The 20,879-nt window shown below is 35.4% G+C and overlaps 1 protein-coding gene across 5 annotated transcripts; it reads right to left on the bottom strand.

The window, feature by feature from the left end:
- Window positions 1-388: 388 nt before the first annotated feature.
- LOC131077739 (protein WVD2-like 4) lies at window positions 389-19,161 on the bottom strand. Of its 5 annotated transcripts, none has more exons than XM_058015290.2 (11): window positions 18,925-19,161; window positions 18,741-18,794; window positions 3,969-4,029; window positions 3,605-3,867; window positions 3,109-3,495; window positions 2,861-2,922; window positions 2,565-2,645; window positions 2,317-2,416; window positions 2,144-2,215; window positions 1,848-1,958; window positions 389-1,223 (listed from the first exon to the last, which is right to left on the bottom strand). In XM_058015290.2, the coding sequence occupies exons 3-11, from the start codon at window positions 4,027-4,029 to the stop codon at window positions 627-629; spliced, it is 1,734 nt and encodes a 577-aa protein (XP_057871273.1). In that variant the 5' UTR covers window positions 18,741-18,794; window positions 18,925-19,161; the 3' UTR covers window positions 389-626. The 5 variants fall into 5 exon arrangements, with proteins under 5 accessions (XP_057871273.1, XP_057871274.1, XP_057871275.1 ...); XM_058015291.2 differs by having other exon boundaries at window positions 3,969-4,041; XM_058015292.2 differs by having other exon boundaries at window positions 3,969-4,076.
- Window positions 19,162-20,879: the final 1,718 nt, after the last annotated feature.

The raw sequence follows: 20,879 nt of genomic DNA on the forward strand, positions 1-20,879 counted from the left end.
ATGAGTGACACCTCTCTGCATCTTCCTGTAAGCAAATAATTCATTAGATCACATTGAAAAATAGAAGGCTGACGACAACAACTATTCTGCTTCAGGCATGTCAATGTGGGCAAGAAAGAATCAATAGAAGCATAAGCATTATAGGATTCTGCCATGCAGCACTCACTAAGTAACAAGTCAGATGACAGACATACTTGAAATACTTAGAAATTATTTACAGATGCCACACATTTTAAGGCACTAGTAATATTGAAATAAACTAATTAGGTAAACTAAAAATATGGAATCAATAATAATATGTATTTCGACAAAATACTGCTCCTCACTACAAAAAGTACTGATAAAACAGCAGAAACAAAGGCTTGGCACATATAAAGATAGATGAACATATGGCAAAACTAAAGATAGTACTATCGATTCAGCACTAATTTGGATCCGGCATATACATTATGGCATTGTTTTGATCTAGTCTTGGCTAGTGATCCTCATGCCTTTCTTACTGACTTACTGGAACTCTTAAAATGAGATTTGAAGAGAAAAACTTAAATAACCGACTTCCATACAACTGGAGTCTTGGTAAAGTCCATCTTTTGCAACATAGAAGTTCAAACAATTTTTATTTACATTCAGTTTGCGACAAAGCAAGCATGTAATTTTTCATCTAAGGCCATCAAACCTGGATCAAGATCTTCAACATTATCAATAAGAGAGTCTGATTCCCTCAGGATGTTATCGTCAATGACTTCTCCTGCAATGTCATTCTGCGTACTGGAAAAGTCAAATTCCTTTAGCTCTAAAACAGTTTCCGATTGTTTAGCTTCCAGTCTATGATCATGATTAGAACTGACAGAACTAGTATGGGACTCACTGATCACACCGAACTTTCCATTCTCAGTAGATCCACTGGCAGATTCAACATCTGGCATGTTTAAGATATCACTTTCTGCAATATGAGGTCTTGCCTTGGACTTTATTTTTATAGGCTTCTCAGAGGGCAATTTGGTTACTGATTTGTGCATGGATTTCTGTCCAGTCACTCTGCCTTTGTCAGAAGACTTATCTAAATTTGCAGAATTCTGAACTTTCTGTAAACTCTTATTGATATTACTCTGCTCAAAAACAGAAGCAGCTGTACATAACTTAACAGGATTTCCATCAGATTCCACACCTGAACTGCTTTTTCTACGCCCCAGCTTAGGTGATTTAGCACGAGTAGGAGGTATCTGCATATCATAAATCTTGATCAAACTTTATGCACAAGGATCCTCAACTTTCATACAAAGATGCTGTTATCATTTATTATTTTAAAATTTAAAGCAAAATCTGGAGAAGCATTGCATTGCACTAATCCTTTTTTGTGGCGATCTTCATAGTCACCACAAACATTGCATCATCCTTGGTAGGTAGCAGAATATGGCAAATGTGTCGATGATCAGCTTGCCAAACTCTTGAAACAAAAAACCTAGAAATTGTTTTCTATTTGATAGTCACTGCATCCATATTAATCAGACATATTATAGAGAAGTTCTGGATGGACCACTAATGTGACAAGTAAACAAAAACCTCCAAACTATATTGCGGCATACGATCACGAGCAATTTAAAAAGAAACTAGAATCATCACACAGTAAGACTTGACAGCTATATATTAAGTACAAAATAAATTGTAAGCATAACTAGCAGCTGGCTTGTTAGATGTTGCAGACAATTAGCATTACAAAGAGACAATTCTCCACCGATAAAGTGAAAAACATTACTAAAAAAGGCTAACTTATTTTAGTAATTATAGCATAGAACAGCGCACAGAATATGTTTCTTCAAAACAGCAAAAGAACCTGCCATAACTACCTTCTTTAGCTCAACTTTTGGCAGCGATGCTTCATGGTAGAAACTTGGCATTGGTGTAGCTTTAAATGTTAAACTCCTCCTAAGCTCCTTTATGGCAGCTTCTTTCTCCTCCTATGGACACAAGATTCCCACAAGCAAGGATGAAGCACAAAGAAATTCCACCAAAACATTTACAATAAAATAACTAGAAACTGAAACATGACTGAAAATACGGAGCAGCACCTTTAATCACCAAACAAAATAAAACAGGATAACAACCAATATTGCCCCTAACTAAAATGGCACAGTTTCAAAACCTTTGTCTTGGCCTGCAATTGATTTATTTCTTCTTCCCTTGCATGGAGCTTTTCATCTAACTTTGAGAAAAACTAATACAATGCACAAACAAATTGACATTGTCAATATCATCCATATGAAAAAGAAACAGAAATTTTTAAGTAATTATATATTAGTGTTGACCATAAACTACCTCTTTTCGCTTTTCAGCTCGTTCATCACACCTAGAAACAAACCCATGTGAAGAAGCAGAACTTACTAGCTTGGATTTATAAGCCTTCACTGAATTCACAGTGCTACAAAACGTTAAGGAAAAAGAAGCTCAAACAAATATGCACAGCTAGAAAAATAAATTTTGAATTTAAGAAATGTATAATATCAAGGTAAATAAATTAAAACAAACAAAGGATTAAACCACTAATGCTTCAAGTAAAAGGATATGAAGAAGCTACAGAACAAGTTTCTTCAACTTCAGCATTTGATTGTTTTTGTTGAATGTCCTTCAGAACATGTCTGTTCAACCTGCATTTGAATCAAAGAAAGCTAAATGCTTAGACATAAAATACAAATTAGTAACACATTTGACAATGATATTCATCCCTGCTTGTCAGAAAGAGCTTGGAAGAAACATAGGATTAAATCATAAATTCTTCACTAAGTTATTACAGGTAAATAAAATATAAATAAAACCAAAAGTAATGTTAAAGGGTTCAACCGAACAAAATAAAATGACTCACTTTGAGTTTACAGAATGTGAAGGCTTTTTTGTTGAAGATGTCAAGGTGTACTTGGCAGCTAACTGTTCAAGAAACATAAATAAAAACAAAATCAAGCTGAAGGTATGGCCTAGCCAATCATGTATAACTATTCTCAGCCCACTTGTTACAAGATATTGTACGACATCAATGACAATAACAAACTGAGGATAACCTCATTCAATCCCATCATAATCCAATGATGTAACTTATTATACTTGAATGCTTACCTGTGCATCTTTAGTAGCCGATAAAGATATACTATTTGTGTGTGCTTGCCTTGACGTACCACCAGTAGAAGCTCTCTTTCCAGTAGATAAAGAAAATGGTTGTGGAACAGTATGGTTTGATTGTGAACCTCCATCATTAACCGTGCAGAGAACTGGAGCAGACAAACCATGTACCTCAATTGGTGATTTCTCTTGTGTAGATTTTTTCTGCTTACAACTTGTATCCACAACATCTTTTACTCCACCCTTTACAGTTCTACCCACATTCTGAGGATGTTTTGATTTTTGAATTTGAGATAATGAACTAACCCCTTTTCCAGGAACACTAGTGCCAGCCTTTTGTAATTTGGATTGTATTGAACACTGTTTGGATGACAATCCAATTTCCTGCAAGACGCACATCAAGAGTTGGAAAACTATTCACTATGTTAGTTCTCTCATAAGGACAAAGAGAGATAAATAAGCACGTATAGCACAAGCAATTGAGTGCCTCTACCTTAGTACCATGTGTATTTTTCCATTCAGAATTTATATCAGATTGTTCCTGCTCTTCAATTGTTATATTGGACTGCTTTGTCACCTCAGAATGTGACTCTACATCATCGGTGATACCAAATTGAGTAACTCTTATATCTGTAGCTTCTTTTCCCCTCTCTTGGACATCAATAACAGGTACCAAAATCTCCTCAGACCCATCTGTCTTTGAATTGCCTGTAATTGTATTTGCATCATGGTCTATGTTTTCCTTTTCATAGTTTCCTGCACCAGAAGATGAAGTCAATTTTGCATTATCAGAATAGCGACCATTATTCCGATACACATTCATTTGTCAAGCATCCAATATTCCTCAATATGGGTACCTGCATATCCTCCGTCCTTCATAGATTTTGCCACTACAGAACTGGATCCAAGCTCTTCCATCTATGCAACACACTTACACAAGTTCAATTTTAATCACTATCACCCAGCTGCAGGAGAGGAACCAGTATTGCAAAAGGAAAAACCAAAGAATGAGTCATAAACAGGTCTTTATAAATTATATATTGGTCTTTGCTATAGTCAAAACTCATTTTCTTCCTAAACTCTACCCAAGAAATCTAAGTAACAAGAAGTACATGCCTTGAGAATTAAGGCAATACACCATTTTTAACCTTAAGTAATAGAGTTGTTTGATAAAAAATTTGGTGATTTAATAGAAAAATTGTTTTAATAGTCATAACCCAGTCTTGTGGTAGTGTTTCAATGGTTTGTTTATCGAGTTAGCAGTGGGCATAGGACATACACATCTTTTATGTTCATCAATCGTAATTTCAACAAGCAATTATTTTTCTAGAAAATGATGTCTCTGTGAATGTTAAGCAAGTCAAGAAGCCTAAAGACGCTATAGTAGCTTCTCTTGGGTGATTATTGCAACTATTTTGGTTTATTAGCATTCTAGAGGTGTCTAAACAATGATAAATTTCAATTTGAGATTAACTTGGTATAAGCAAGTCAAGAAGCCTTCACCATCAAGTATGCTGCACAAAAACCAACAAACTATAGGTACTGCTATATGCAAGTCCAAATCAAATATAAATTTCCCCAAGACTTGTGAGAGATCAGATATATACTATGTTACCCCAAGTTTCCGGGACGGGGGGACGGGGGGACGAGTTTCTGGGACGGCAAATTTTTTTCCCAAATTTGGGGACGGGGGGGACGGCAAAGGGGACGGCTGTATAAAATATAGGGAAAATTTAAAATATATAGGAAAATTCTAAATGTTCATATGAAAACATGGATAAAGCATGCATCTATACATTATATTCATATGAAAACATGGATATAGCATGTGTATGATACTATGAAAACATTTTAGAATGCAAACATCGAACATACAACATTATCAATAGACTCAATACTCAATATGCACTCATAATTCAGAATTTCAATTCATTCACATTGTCAATATGCATATCATAATAGATGTTAAAGAAATAAAATACATAATGGAGCCTAATCAGACTCAGAGGTTAAATTTTCACTACTTCCATCAGCGCAGTTCCCCCCTATATTTTTTGACGGGGGTTTGGGGGCAGCGCCCCCAACTTGGGGTCAAGGGGCATCGCCCCTTGCGGGGTCAAGGGGCAGCGCCCCGCGAGGCCAAAAATACTTTTATTATTTTATATAGGCATCGGGTGTTATTTTTCTATTGGCAAAAAACCCTTCATGAGATATTTCACTCCCTCAATTATGCAAAAAACATCATTAAAAAAAATTGAAAATACGACATTTTTTATTTTAATATTTTTCCCTAGCCCTAGATGTGGGGGACGTCTGGCCGTCCCCGGGACGGCTGGGACGTCCCCAATCCGTCCCTAGCCGTCCCCGGGACGTACGGACGTCCCCCACAGCTAGGGAAGCCGTCCCCCCGTTTCGGGGACGTCCCCTCAAAATTTTGACAATTTGGGGACGGGGGGGGGACGTCCCCTGGCCGTCCCCAAGTCCCCGAAACGTCCCCGGGACTGGGACGGGGGTTTTCAGGTAGGGGACGCGTCCCCGGGTTTCGTAGGATATATAGCTTTTAATATTTAATGTATTATAATAGAGAAACAATTTGCTCAGGAAACATTTTAAGACAAATGGTTATAATGATCCAGAAAATTATTGGACATGAGGAACGATGATTGGAAGGGATGATGATAAAGAATTATACAATGCAATATATTCTCATATGATTACAAGTAAGCCAAATCAATGGAACGAACAACCATCCACAAGGTGCATATTTGCTCGCAATTGATTTGAATCTCACAATGATCAAACATATTATGCTAATTTCTCACATTGCTCATCCTGTGGGTGGAAATTAACTCCCATTTGATTAGGATACACAAAAGAAATTTGCTCCTTTCATTAAGTTCTATTATCATTTCTATAGATTTATATGGGTAATGAAGTTGGCCTAAGTGGTCTCCATGGCATAAGTACAATATATATAGGAGGTAATGTGTATTTTATTATCATATTGTGCACTTTGTTCTTGTTAAAGACTTTTGAAGGTTTGAAGGTTGCCCCCTAGAAGTGGCTTACTATTATTGAGCATTTGCAAGTAATTCCTATTATAATTCCAAGTATTTTCCATTGTATTCTTCTTCTGTACAAAGTATTTCATTACAAGTGGTATCAAAGCATGATCTTTGTATCCAGAGACAAGAAACAAAGAAAACAATTTCAATTTAGGTCAAGTTGTCAACCACATATCTTCCTCATTTTGGCTAAAAAATTTCTGAAATCTAAGAGTTGATAAAGGACATATTGAAGAAGCTACAATCTAGATTGGAGGTCAGATGTAGCATTTTTGAAAGATTTATAATTTTATTAGGAAATTAGGTTTCATTCTTATTTTTTAAAATTTGCCTGGATTCTCACAAATGCCTGCACATTTATCTACACTATTTATACTAGAACTAGAAGATCCAAGAAAAATTACATTCGAAAATTCACCTTTTTGTGATCAATATTGATTGACTTATTGCAATTTTAGGATTTTTTCATTTTTGTAAATTTTCTCTACATGCTAGAATTATTAGAATATTTCATATTTGTTTGCAGTTTTTCAAAGATCACAAAAATTCATGTCTGCTCATTAATATTTTTATTTTGTGACCAACATAATTCCTAAATCATCCAACCAAAGTTGGATCAATGATGAAAATCAAATTTTGCACTACCAAGCCTCAACAAAGAGGCCATGAACTAGATGTCAAGGAAAGAATTCCTACACAAAGAAAAACTCCAAACAAAGTGGATAAAGATTTTGATATAAGCTTAGGTGGGACTTCAATCATGATATGTCATCTCCATTGGATGATTATGTGGACCAGTTCGAAGAGGGTATGACAACATGTAAGGAGATTTGGCAAGCATGAATAAAAACATTCTCTTCTATCAAAGATTCTATCCAGATGCTGTCGTTATCACTACCAAGCACCCAACCCCATTCATTTCTCACTCCCAAAGTTTCAATCAATTAAGGTGGATTGTCAAGATAACCAAATTCTAGCACTCATTCTGGATCTTGAAGTCTAGTACCAAAAGTAGCCATGCAAAAGTTTTGTTGAAAGGATCCAGTCACTTGGATTAACCAAATGGAGAATTTGTTTGATTTTGATCAGATCTCATGTGGACAAAAGGTTACAGTGGCTTCCTTATATCTGGAACCTAGCAGTTCATTTGGTATAAATGATTATGTTCTCAAAAGAAAAAGAAAACCCTCAATGTCACCTACTCAATTTTACAAAGGAATTGTAGATACAATATAGCAACAATATATCAGAGAATTACTTAAGCCAGTTAGCCAAACTGCAACAAATAGGATTGGTTAAGGAATATATTAAGCAATTCCAAAACCTATCCTTGCACGTAGAAACAATTATGAACTTGGATGATTTGTTTCTTGGTAGGCTCGAATTCATTTCAGAAGATTCTAACCAACTCCACATTCTACTCATCTCTGGAATTTCAGCTATAGAGCAATCAAACAAGGACCTTACAATGACATCACTTTTACCACGTGTCACTCCTACAAGGATTTCCCAACAAATAAAAAAAACTTTCAATATAAAGACTCCCACAATTGATCCAAGCCATCAATAGTTGATGATAAATCTATTGTGTTAAATAAAACACTATAAAGAAATAACTGAACAGTGAATCACACGGTACTACCAAGACCTTCTCATGGCTTGTCATATCTAAGATAACACCTCCATGGTCTACAATACACCAAAACACATTCCAAATGCTCATGATTACACCAAGGCCATCCATCTAACTTATGTAGACGCCACACAGACTCCAACCAAACCTTTTGTGGTTTCTTAAATGCCACAAGCGAAGTCAAATACACCTCCAAGCCAAACAACAAAGGCTAACTTGTACTGCACAATTTCAACACCATTCTACTATCTATGATAGAACTGGTTGTTTGTCTCTGCAGACAAGGAAATTTATCATAGGGGAGTTGCAAAGAAACTAAATAAAGGCAAAGATAAAACAATTGCATCCCTATACCAACAAAAAATTTTAGTGATCATTAGCTTTGTAAAAGATAAGCTACATTTACCAAAATATTAACTTTTTTCATTGAAACATTATTTGCCTCTTCCGACATCAAGTTTTTTGCTAAACAAATTGCAATCTGATAGTCACTGTTGATTGTCATAATCTTGCTCTCAAAATCAATACCAGCTTTCAATTTTTGTAACCTATAATTGCTTTTTCCACTACTAAAAGTTAAAACTAATTGTCATAATAGGTATTGCTCCTATGATTGATACTTAGTTTTAGTAGTGGACAAAGCAATTATAGGTTGCCTTTTTCTCATCCAACTTATTGCTCCTCCAAATAGAGAATAAACATAGCCGCTTGTAGATCTTCTATTGTCAAGATCTACAACCCAATCTAAATCTAGAAAGCCTTGTATATTCAACAACTTGCCAACATTATCAATCCCATGATAACAAATACAATAATCAAAATTTCCTCTCAAGTACCTAAAGACTCTTTTCACATAGGTGCAATGTTCTCTTCTAGGATTTAACATAAATCTCCTAAGAACATCCACTACTTAGACAATGTCTAGTCTACTAATAACCATAGCATACATCAAGCTTCCTACCACACTAGAATAAGGAACATTGTACATGTCAAAATACTCTTGAGAATTAGAACTTTGTTCTAAAGACAACTTAGTGCCTACAACTAAAGGAATGTTTACAAGTTTACTATCGTGTATTAAATCTCTACAACTCCTAGATCCTTCATTTCAAATTTATTTTGAAAGTTGAGTTTTGAGCTCCTTAATTATTGCCTTATTGTTTCAAATGAGTAATATCATTAATATTTAAAATAATAATTATAATGTGATCACCAATCTATTTGTAGTGAACAAAATGATCCACATTACTCCTAGCAAACCCTAGTTCCAAGTCATGCGAATCAAACTTTTGAAACCACATTTAAGGTATCTACTTCAAACCACACAAAGACCTTTAAACTTACAAGCTAGATTTCATTTCCCCTTAACCTCAATTCATTAGGTTGTTTCATATGGATACTCCTCTTAATCTCCATGCAAGAATATAGATTTGTCATCCATTTGTTCTACCTCATGATAAAAAGCAACAATGCCCAGCACAAATTTCATGGAGTTTAATTTAGCTACAAGAAAGAAAATCTCACTAAAAGTATTCCCTCAATTTGAGGATATCCTTTTGCAACCAACCTTACCTTCTATCTTTCCAATTTACCTTCTACCCTCAACTTCTCTTTGTACATATATTTGCAAACAATAATTTTTCTTCCTTCAAGCAAATCAACCAAATCCCAAGTCTCACATTTGTCCAAAGCCGATGTATCCTCCATGACCTTCTTCCAAAACTTGTTTTCTATAGAAAAGAGCTTCCTTCATGGATCTTGGTTCGCCATCAATACAAGATAAACCCAAAAGACAACAAAAATATGGACTATACCTGTCAGGTTGTTTCCAATATGTTGTGGACTTCCTTACAATTGGTGGAAAACAAGCCATAGTCAAAACCTTTGCCAGGATGTGTTTACTCCATGCTCTATTCTTAGCTAATTTGTAGCCTTTCTTCTTCTTTCAAGCATTCATCTCCATCCTTACTATCATGTTCTTGTTCAGAATTTTGATTCTTTGTAAATTTATCTTCTTGCTCTTGTTTGTTTTCAAGATACATCTTGTTATAATTCTTCTAACTATTCTTTCTTAGAGAAAAGTTAAAGATCCCTAAAAACAATCTTTTGAATAACATGTATAAGGTGTTTCTAAATTTGCATTCCTTAAAACATTTCTAGCTTAATTTGCTTAACACATTTTTAGCTCATTTAATTAAAGTTTTAGGTATTATTTCAACTATCCCATCAAATTGTGATGTATACGGTGTAATTTTATCTTCTACAATTCTAGCATGTCTACAGAATTCTTCAAATCCCTTAGAGAAATACTCTCACGATTATCCAACCTTAAAATCTTTTCTTATCTATTTTGCACAAGTAACTTAGATTTCTGAAATTTGCAAAAAAAAACCTCAAACTGGTGCTTAAGAAAATACATCCATGTTTGTCTACAATAATCATTAACAAAGAAGACATAGTACCAAGATTTACCCAAAGAAAGGACATCCACAAAACCAAACACAACATTGTGAATCACTTCTAATATCTTACTAGTCTAATACTACGTGAAGAAAATTCAACCTTATTCTATTTACCAAATATGGAATTCACAATACTCAAAATGTACTAAATAATTAAAAAAACCAGTCACAATCTCTATTAAGCAAGGTCTTCAAACCTTTTTCAACAGTGTGACCCAATCTATGATGCCACAACATACATGATTCCATAGGTTCAATTACATTGGCTGAATTACACAATGTAGTAGCTTCTAGCTTAAAGAGAGTTCCATGCCAAACCCCTTTAGCCTACACCAAGTTCCCTCCTACCAATGTGCAACCCTACTCATCAAAGGTGACATACAGACCAATCATTCCTCTTAGAAATAGAAACTAAATTCCTTCCCAAACCTGGAATGTGCAACACATCTGCTACAAAGTCCACTTGTATCACTAAAGGTCAATTTTACCTTTCCCCAACCAACTATTACAAGCCCAACCAACTATTACAAGTTGTTATCACCAAGGAAAATTCGTCCTCTGTCACACTTCTTGGACTCCGCATACAACTCCTTATAAGGAGTCATAGTAAACAAGGCACCTGAGTCAATTCACCAAGAAACATTACCAACAATGTTAACAAAAATAAAAGCATCATTGCTAAACTAATCACTGTCAAAGGATTGTTTACAGGAATCATCAAATCTTTCTTTCTTTCTCTCCTTTATATGACCTCTTTTACCACAGTCCCAACATTTTAATTTATATTTTGTACAAGTTTCGAACCCACCCATGACTTTGACTTACCTTTATCTCCTATCTTTTTTATACCCCCTCTGCTTTTTTATCAGCCCCTCACAAACAATGCATATTTAGAGGAGTCATCCATGAACTTTCTCTTGATCTCTTCAGTGAGAAAAACTTCTACAATATCTTCAAGCTTAGATGAAGAAGAGTTTCAAATGATTGTCATAATTAAATTTTCCCATGAATTAAGTAAAGAATGGTGTAAAATGAGCATTTATCCTCTTCTTATAATTTAAAACCAATTGAAATCAATTGACTCGGGATTAAATTAAATGCATTGAGATAATCATTTACCGTCTTCTTTCATTTTCAATAAATACAACTTCTTTTTCAACAACAATTTATTCACTAAACTATTGGATTGATATAATGCTCCTATTTTCTTCCACAACAAACATGTAGTTTGTTCTTCTAATACATTCATCAAAACAGTATCTGCAAGACAAACGAATGGTACTTCTAGCTTTCTTATCCAATTTAATCCATTGATCTCTAACATACCAAATGGTTTTGTTGAAGAAGATATCTTAGTCCATTGATCTCTCTCCACTAGAGGTCTTCAACCTTCAACTTCCATAATTCAAAATTCTAACCACTGAATTTCTCAATATCAAATCTCAATGTACTAGCCATGACTCCTACAGCACAAATCCCTAAATTTTCATAAAATCAAGAAATACATGCACTGCAACCAGAAACATAATTATCAAGAAAAGGTGAATCCTTTCTTCCCAACAAAACTTCATTGTATGGCACTTATACCAAAAAAAGAAATTTCTGATCAAAGATTGCAATAGAATCTTAAATTATGTGATCAAATTATTAAATTGTGTTGCTGTATCAATTCACTTAGCAATAAAACTGTGAAATAATAAAAAAACATACAAGGTCACAGAACAAATGAGACAAAATTTAACATGGGAAACCCTTTCAAGAAAAAACCCAACAACAAAATAGAGACAAGGACAACAGTTGTATTAATCTATAAAATACAGAATCTGAATACAAATAGTTGGTCCCTTATGTTGTTATCTTCAATCTGCAAACATACAGTGTACAACCACTACACATCCATTTCAATCTATCACATACTCATCATCATATTCAGCCATCTTCTTTCATGTCTCAACTTAGATGCAATCAAAGTCATTTTATGTAATCCCAACCATCTCAACATTCTAACCATGTTTGGAATGTCACTTGTCAAACAACCAAACAAGAAACTTACAGTGACATCATCTATGCCACATGTCATTCCCACAAAATTTCCCGACTAGCAAAAAACTTTCAATCTAGAAACTCATGATTGGTCCAAGTCATCAACTATTCACCAAACATTCATTGCATTGAATAAAACATTATGAAGAAGTAACTAAATAATGACTCCCACAATACCACCAAGGCAATTCCCATAGATTGTGGTAACTAAGTTAACACTACCGTGGTCTGCGGTGCACTAGAACACCTTCTAAATGCTTGTAGTAATAACAAGACCATCCATCTATTTTTTGCAAATGCCAAACATGCTCCGACAACACCACACATACTCTAGGCAAACCTTCTACAATTTCTACCATGGCTTCAACTGGTCCAACACACCCCCATGCCAAACCACAAATACTAACTCATACTACAAAGGAGCACAATTACAACACCATCCTACAATATATGATTGAACTAGGTTGTTTGTCTATGAAAACAAGGAACTCTCTACAAGTGAATAACACACCATTCTTCCAATAGACTCTAGTTGTGCAACAGTCTTTTGGCTTGGCACAAACTTCCCTAGGAAAGATTTGAATTTGAAATAATAGTTGCCATGATCCTCCAAATGAGATCCTTAATTCCCAAATGTTTGTATCCATGAAATACTTCTAAATGACAAGCATGTTTGGAGGGCTCCCAAACAAACAAATATTTAGCATAAGTTGTGAGTAGAGAGGAGAAACCTTACGTGAATAAGTGTGACAAGCATGCCACAACAAAACCCTATGGCATTAACATACAATCAACTTTAAGCCTTCAAAAGCACACAAGAGAAAGCACAAACTCCTCAAGATGCACAAAAAGAAACCTACAAAACAAAGGGGGGAAAAAAGAAAAAGAGCATAGAATATTTATGGTTGATATGGGATTGTAGATGGGCTAAGGGTATTCTTGGTCACAGACCACAATAGAGAATTTGTGAGCTCAATGCTCACAAATGAGAGCTAAGCGGTAGAATGATTCTTTCAACTAGTAATCAAACTACAGCATGCCCCCCAACACTTGTATAGGAACTTTGGAATGGACTTGTCCTACTTCCTTCACCTCTTCCAACTTTGAGTTGGGTCATGCCCCTTCTCCTCTTCCAAATCTTAGCCACGGTGCACTTGTCCACATCTCTTTTGAACTAAATTATGCCATGTCCCATCCACCTTCAATTTCTGTCCCATCCACCTTCAATTTCTATCTCCATGTTTTGCCCTACTATATGGATTCTATTTTGACTTTCGCATGCAAGTACTTAGTGTAAAAGTCTATCTTCTCCTTCTACCAAGAAATTATATCTAATGAATTCAATGGCTCGATGACCTTGTTGTCCACACTACAAACAAGTACACCAAATTATCTTCCTTGATTTTTAGTTCCTCCTCAACTCTTCCTCAAGCTTGAGAAATTGCACCTACTAATGGTTGGCCTAGGAGGGCTCGTTCCCTTTCCTCCACCTTGTCGGGGTTTCTCAAAACTAGATCCCACCTCTATCACCAATAGTTCCTTCTTTCTCTTTGGCACTCTTTTGTTGCCTCCTACTTAGCTTCTCCTCAACCTTCAAGGTGTACTAGTAAGCCTCCTCAATGGTGCGAAGCCTCAACATATTCATATCCTCTTGAATGGTAAGTTAAAGGTCATTGCATATTGTGCCATCTTCTCTTAGTCCATATCATGATGTCCAAATTGAATAATTAGCTTGTAAAATTCCTCAACATAAATCTGTACCCTTCTCTCAATCCTAATGTTTCTCCAAAAGATCCAACTAATAGTCCCACAATAAGAACTTGCCTCTCATCTCGGCAATGATCTACTCCCAACAAGTGGCTTTCTCCTTCTTGTGCTTTGTTCTCTACAAATACAACTCCTTCCAACTTTGTATGGGCAAATCCCACTTTATGAGTCTAAGATGTCTTTAAACTTATCTCAATGATCCGACCAATCAATTCTTCTAGATTTGGTGATCCAGCAAAGCATAGTACCTCCACCTATGTGTAATGTCCCCACTTTGAAATATAATTTAATAATAAATAATAATAATAAAATTAAAATACAAAAGAATAAAAATTAAAATTAAATTAAAATATAAAAGAATAACAAATATCATAAAATTTGATTAGAGAATAATGAATGGTCAAAAGGCATAAAATGAAAAGTTGTGACTCCCTCAAACATGAGATATAAAAGGGAGAAGAGAACCTCATTTAAGGGGGGATTATTTGGGAATCAAAAGTGCAGATCTGATTGTGAAAGGTTGTGTCCCTTTCAAAGGGCAGAAATAATGAAGAGTTGCACTCTTTCAAATGGTGTTAATGGTGAAAGGGTGTGTCTCTTGCCAAAGGGCATACATGATGAAGAGGTGTGACCTCTCCCTCACATTGAGAGATATAAAGGAAAGGAATCAAAAGCATCCAGTGAGATCACCATGGATCAGATCAAATCAGAACTGTTATTAAGTTACAGGCAGTAACATCCTTGTTCTTGGTGGTATGCATGGGGATGTGCTTAATATATGGAGCCTGATAATGTTCTTATGCAGAATTTAATAGTAATATTAATATAGACTGCAATATGTATGACAGTCATACTTAATTTCATATACATTCATAGAACATGAAAGACTATTATATTAATGGCCTAGACTTTAATTCATTTGCTAATGCCTATGAGAGGATAGGTTGGTGTGTGTAGAGAAAGGTGAGTAAACCCATCACAAATGATGGTGAGCCCAAGACAGGTAGGGAGGTAGTCCTGGGCCTTGAGGAAGCCTCTTTGTAGTTGGTGTCAGCACCCTATGACAGTAAATCCCCGTCCCTCATTAGGATTAGGAAAGAAGCTAAGATAGGACTTAATGTAACGAATGTTGAATGTGTTATGAATACTAATTCATGTAATAGTTTACGAAATATGAATTAAAGCATAATAATGTATAGTAATGTGCGTTAATTCATTGGAAAACAGGCAACCTCCTAGTAGGGGACATTACACTATGCACCTCTACTAACCCAACAGGTGGCTCACAACAATATTTCATCTGTAACATTTGCATTTAATGCCTTAGCTCACTCTTGTTCATTTTCCTCCTAGCCTCTCTCCTCATCCTCCAAATCATTGGGGTCTTCCCATTAGAGTAACTCTCTATGACAATCTTCTTCCATTGCATCATACAACTCAGACACCTCTTCCAACCACATTGGCAAACCCAACTAGGCCCCTACCAACTAGTCTTCTAGGCAAAATTATCAAATATGAGTCAACAATTCTTTGAGTGCAACTACAAGACACGCCATGCATAGACTGAACCTTCACAGATCCTCAAAGATCTTCTCATTTCACAAAAGGCCCTCACTCTAATAAAACTTGATGCAAAGCAAGGTCTAAGAACCCAATCAAGAGCTATCAAACCAAGCAACTCGACTCAAAAACACAACATCCATGAAATACAGATGGAGATGAATGGAAAAATACAAATCTTTATTGAACTTTAATTGAAAGATTCATTCATCAAGGCATGGAGCTAAAGAATAACAAATCTTGGTGATCTCTTTACAATTTCAAAAAATAGAAACTTAGAGCAAGAGATGATTATAATGAATTCCAAAAATGCGTATCTGTAAACATCCTGGCTCCTAAAACAGAAAACATTACAATCTCTCAAAAATCGAGGCAACCCTCTAAATTTGGCACATCATTGGAATTTGTGTTCATACAGTTAAAGTGGGTCAATATAAGTGTGGATTCTGGTGCTAACCATGCTGGATCTCCTCATTAATCTAACTGGCAAGTGAAAGTTCTGGAACTTAATGACAAAAACAATGCAAGGCTCCAGCTGTGCAATGGCCTTATGCAACTTCCCTTCAAAAGATTTGAATTCAAAATAACATTTGTCATTATTTTCCAAATGAGGTCCTTAATTCCCATACAATTGAATCCATGAAGTACTTCCCAATGACGAGAAAGATAGAAGCAGATCTTGTAGAGGTCTCAAACAAATGCTGAGCCTAAGACAGGTCACAGTGCTAATGCATAACGTACATGAATTGCATGGTGAGAAGTAGGAAAACCTTCAATAACTGTGGCAAGCACGCCAAAGCTGAACCCCTCAGTGCTTACACAAAATCACCTTGAAGCCTCCAAAAGCACACAAGAAAGTGTAAACTCTTTCTTAAATCAGACAGAGAGAAGCATACAAAACAGAAGAAAGCAAAGGCAAGAACATAGAATTATTTGGTTGATACAGGATTGCAAATAAGCCGAGGAAGCTCCTGCATCACGTATCTATTATATTGTTGAATGAGGCTAACAAGATTGTTGTCAAGGTACTAATTTTGATCTTGAAAAAGCAGCATCACAGTGATCGGGACAGAGTGAACCAGCTTCACTGGGGAAAGCCAACCTTGAAAATATTATGTCTGCCTGGTAAGCCACTGAATGGAAAAAAAAAAGCTGAAGGCATATTATAAGATTGAAAGGATTCCTCTCTTGATATGCCTCGTCATTTGGTTGTGGCCCAAAGTTTTCAGCTGCTACACACCTCTTTCAAGAAATTCTGTTAGATTGCGAGTTAATAGTCAATTCTTTAAATATATTATGTTACAAACATCTATCAAACCAAGGTCTTTTGAGTCCTCTTATGCTACTTTATTCATCCATGGATGTTGAAACATTGATTTACTTTTCCTTTTTTTTTACAATTGTTGGACCCAAGCTGCCTTAGTTCTCACAGACAAATTTCAATTCAATCCCTTGGAGGGGATGCAATGTGGTAAGCAATGATAATTTTAATATTTAGAAGCTTGCTTGCTAAGTTTAAACTTGGAATTTGAAGACAACTGTCTCTGTCAGGCTTCAGCTTATAATGTATAAAATCTTTCTTTTCCATGCCGTTATGTGTTTAAAAGTTAAAATAATACAAAAATCTCAGAGAGTAGTTTCTACCTATTTGTTTTGGTCCATAAAATTTGGGAAATGCATGGAACATAGGAAGCACTTTTATATGGTGCTTCAAATCTTTTGTTGGTTCTTTGAGTTAAAGTCCAAGGTTGAAGGATAGAGATCCTTATATAAAAATTTGGGTTCCTTGGCATGATTTATGAGACACAGATAGCTGATTTTGTAGTTACCTGGGATTTTGTCACATGAATTACTATAAATAGATCAGGAAATACATCAACAACTCATTCTGAATCAGATAATCAAGTGGGAGAGTGTAACATTAAATGAAATGATATAGTTGAAATTGAGTGTCAGAGTTTTTACGCTAGGCCTTCTTTTAACTGCAGTTTCACTAGAGGGAAAGATACTAATGGAGTACTAGTGCTCTGCTGTTTCAACCCCATTGTTTCAGAGATAATGAAAATGCACCTTATTAACAGGGATCCTACTTTCCACGGAGTAAATTCATGACATTTCAAATTTCGAATATTTGGTCCAAACTGCCACAGAATTTTGTATGCATGTCTTTGATAATTTCTATACAGGTGCAGCCCGGACAGAATAACCAACAGTACAGAACCAGGCAGTCGTCCAATAAGCAATCCAACGAAGAATTCAAATTAAACTATTTGTTTCATGTGTGCTGAACTGAGTAATATTGTACCGCAACAGGCATACTCAAGATGATGCGAACTTTAGAACATACATATATAAACATAATCAAATCGTAGCAAACTTGGAAACTATACACCGATGATAATATATATTCTGTCTACAGGCTTTCTAAGAAAAAAATGACAAACTCAGGCAGTGGCATACCAATGTCAATCCAAGCCAAAACATCTTTATCTACGCCACTTTCAATTTCGATTCTCTCAACTATTATTCCTGCATATTCCCTTCCATTTGGTAAATAGCCAAAAAGGTCTTTCTATAATTCTTATAAAAAGAGTTCACAATTCCTTCCTAACTACACACTCAATGAGGAAAAGTCTTCCTTCTCATTACAGGTATCCTTCGAACCAAAGAAACAAGGCCAGGTCATCTGGAAACTACATTCCAGCGTGACCAGCATTGTTTCCTGATAATCCAGGGCTAAACAATTATTCATTTAGTGAAAATCCCGTTGCTTTGCATTCGATTGTTTTCAAGTAGGAAATAAAATGTCGTGCATACCCCAACGAATCCAAGTATAACTTTACAAGAAATAAATGACAAGCCTATCTCACTGCAACCAAAGCAGACAACTGGACTCTAGAGGCCAATACTCTAAAGGAACTAAAACAGTGAAAACAGAGGACAAACACTTACGACAACAAAACATACACAAACCCTATTTCTCCTACTCCCGCAATTTTCTTTCAAGATAGCAATAACAAGAGAAAATAACAATACAAACCACTAATTTTTTCAGAAACGAAAATAATACAATCAGGTCAAGGAAAAACAAGAATGCACCTTATTGCCAAAACACCAGCAGATCTTCTGCACGTCCCTGGATCGAATCCCGCCCTTGTAAAGCAAGAAAATCCACTTCAAATAAGCAGATATGTGAAGCAATGCGTCACCTAAAACACAGATCTTCAAATATTGGCGAAAATTAGAAGAAATGTATGCAACGAAAGAGAAGATCGGCCTCAACTATAAGGCGACGAGGAGAGCATATGTGGTTGTTGGAAGAAGCATGCAAGGAATGCACCCAGGAAGGACTGTAATTGAAAATGCCTTTGCCTGTCTGTTCAGAATATTGCACTAATAATTGGTTTTCTTCTTTCCATTATTTGCCTATCATCATGGTGCTTTGTTTTTGTTTCTTCATCTACAACTCAGCAAGATTATCGGGCCCTTCGCGCCCCTCCACAATTTTCTGGTTAAATGTTAAATCTCGGTTTTTCAAATTTTATAAAGTAAGTTTCAAATCTATTGTCTTTTAATACGTGGAAAAAAAATTTTAATATAAAGTTTTAAAAAATTAATGGCAAGGGCCCACTTTGAGAAAGACTTGATCTAGAATTTTTTAGTTTAGATTAGGTACTAAATATATCAAAAAAAAAGTTCCATTGAGTCTCATGATTAATGTATAAGTCATTTTTTAGATGAATTTTTTAATGATAAGTTTTAAAATTTTAGTTGTTTAAAAAGATTATATTTTTTATTCATTTTGGCATGCATTTAAATTGGTGGTAGTAGTTTTTATATTTTAATAATTTGTTTATATTAATTATAATTGAAAAGAAAAGGTAGGAAATGTACATTTAGGTTGTTCTTTGTGTGATTGAACTGTTTTAATATCAATGATCAAATTGGTATGACTTTTATTAATTGTTGTTTGATTGGAGGAGTAATTTCATGTTGTGATGCTTTTGAATTGGGAAATTTTATGTTCTCTATGCAAGCCAAATTAGACAATTCCTATTCAAAACCTATGGTTAAATATGTAAATAGTGAAGGTAGAAATTGTTGACTTGGCTAATGAAAGCAAGTATATCTTTAGTTCTTTTGGTTGTTTACTTGGCCAATAGATATGTAATTATGTTGTCTTGCATGGTCTATTTTGCCTTAGCAAAATGTGGACCTCTTTTTTTTCCTTTTTGATTCCATGTTTCTAATTTTCTCAAGTTCTTCAAGCTATGTATGTAAGATTTTTTTTATGTATCCCTTTGTCATATATGATGAACTTCGTAGATACATTTGAGTTGAAAGTTATAAAGGAGTGCTTAAGAAGTGGCTTTAAAAAGTTTGGATTGAACACATGTTAAGTTTTGAAGGTCCTATAGAAGTGCAAAGTTCCCATGGGCTTATGGAACTTTTCTCTCAAGGTTCATTCACCTTCATATTCCTGCATAATTTTAAATTGTGGCTTTGTTAGAAAAATTGACCCTTTTGAAACTTTCCCAAGTTGCTACCATCCAGTCTTGCAACCACATGATCCTTGCTTTTTCAAAAAATTCCCTTTGTATTTAAAAAGTGTGAAAGTATCATAATACTTAGTGTAGCATCCTAAAATTGCACCCCTTGCAATTTTGACCACATTTGGGGCCCTCACCTTAGCGGTCTCATCCTCATGCTTGATAGAGACCTATTTGTGTCTCCCCCATGCAACCAAGCTTCATTTTTCCATCTTGCACCTTGCCTAGCCCCTTGTTCTTGACCCAATTTGAGGTAGAACCAGGCCGCCACACCTTGGTCCTCCCTAATTAGGTCCCATTTTGGCCCCTAGGCCTTATCTCAAATTTGAGCGGGAAAACAATTCCTCATGTCAGCCCATGTCAGAAAATTAGAATGTTTGACGATAGGCAAGTATATAAGGAGCTCTTCCTCTCTCATTTGGGCATAAGGTGAATAAGAGGAGAAGGAAAGGAGACTACATCAAACATTCAAGCATTCTTCAAGGCTGCATATTCTTCATTGGAGCAACATTATATCATTCATTTGCAAGCATGTGTGTGTTAGGGTTTTATCATGTTCATGCCATTCCATACAACGTATGTGATTACATTCAAGAAGCAAAAAATCATTATCAATCATTGTAGATCTAAGGTATACCTTTCCATTATTTACTTCAGTATTTGCAATATTTCATTCAAGGTTGGTTCC

The sequence above is a fragment of the Cryptomeria japonica genome, chromosome 11 (genome assembly GCF_030272615.1).
Source record: "Cryptomeria japonica chromosome 11, Sugi_1.0, whole genome shotgun sequence".
Taxonomy (NCBI): domain Eukaryota; kingdom Viridiplantae; phylum Streptophyta; class Pinopsida; order Cupressales; family Cupressaceae; genus Cryptomeria; species Cryptomeria japonica.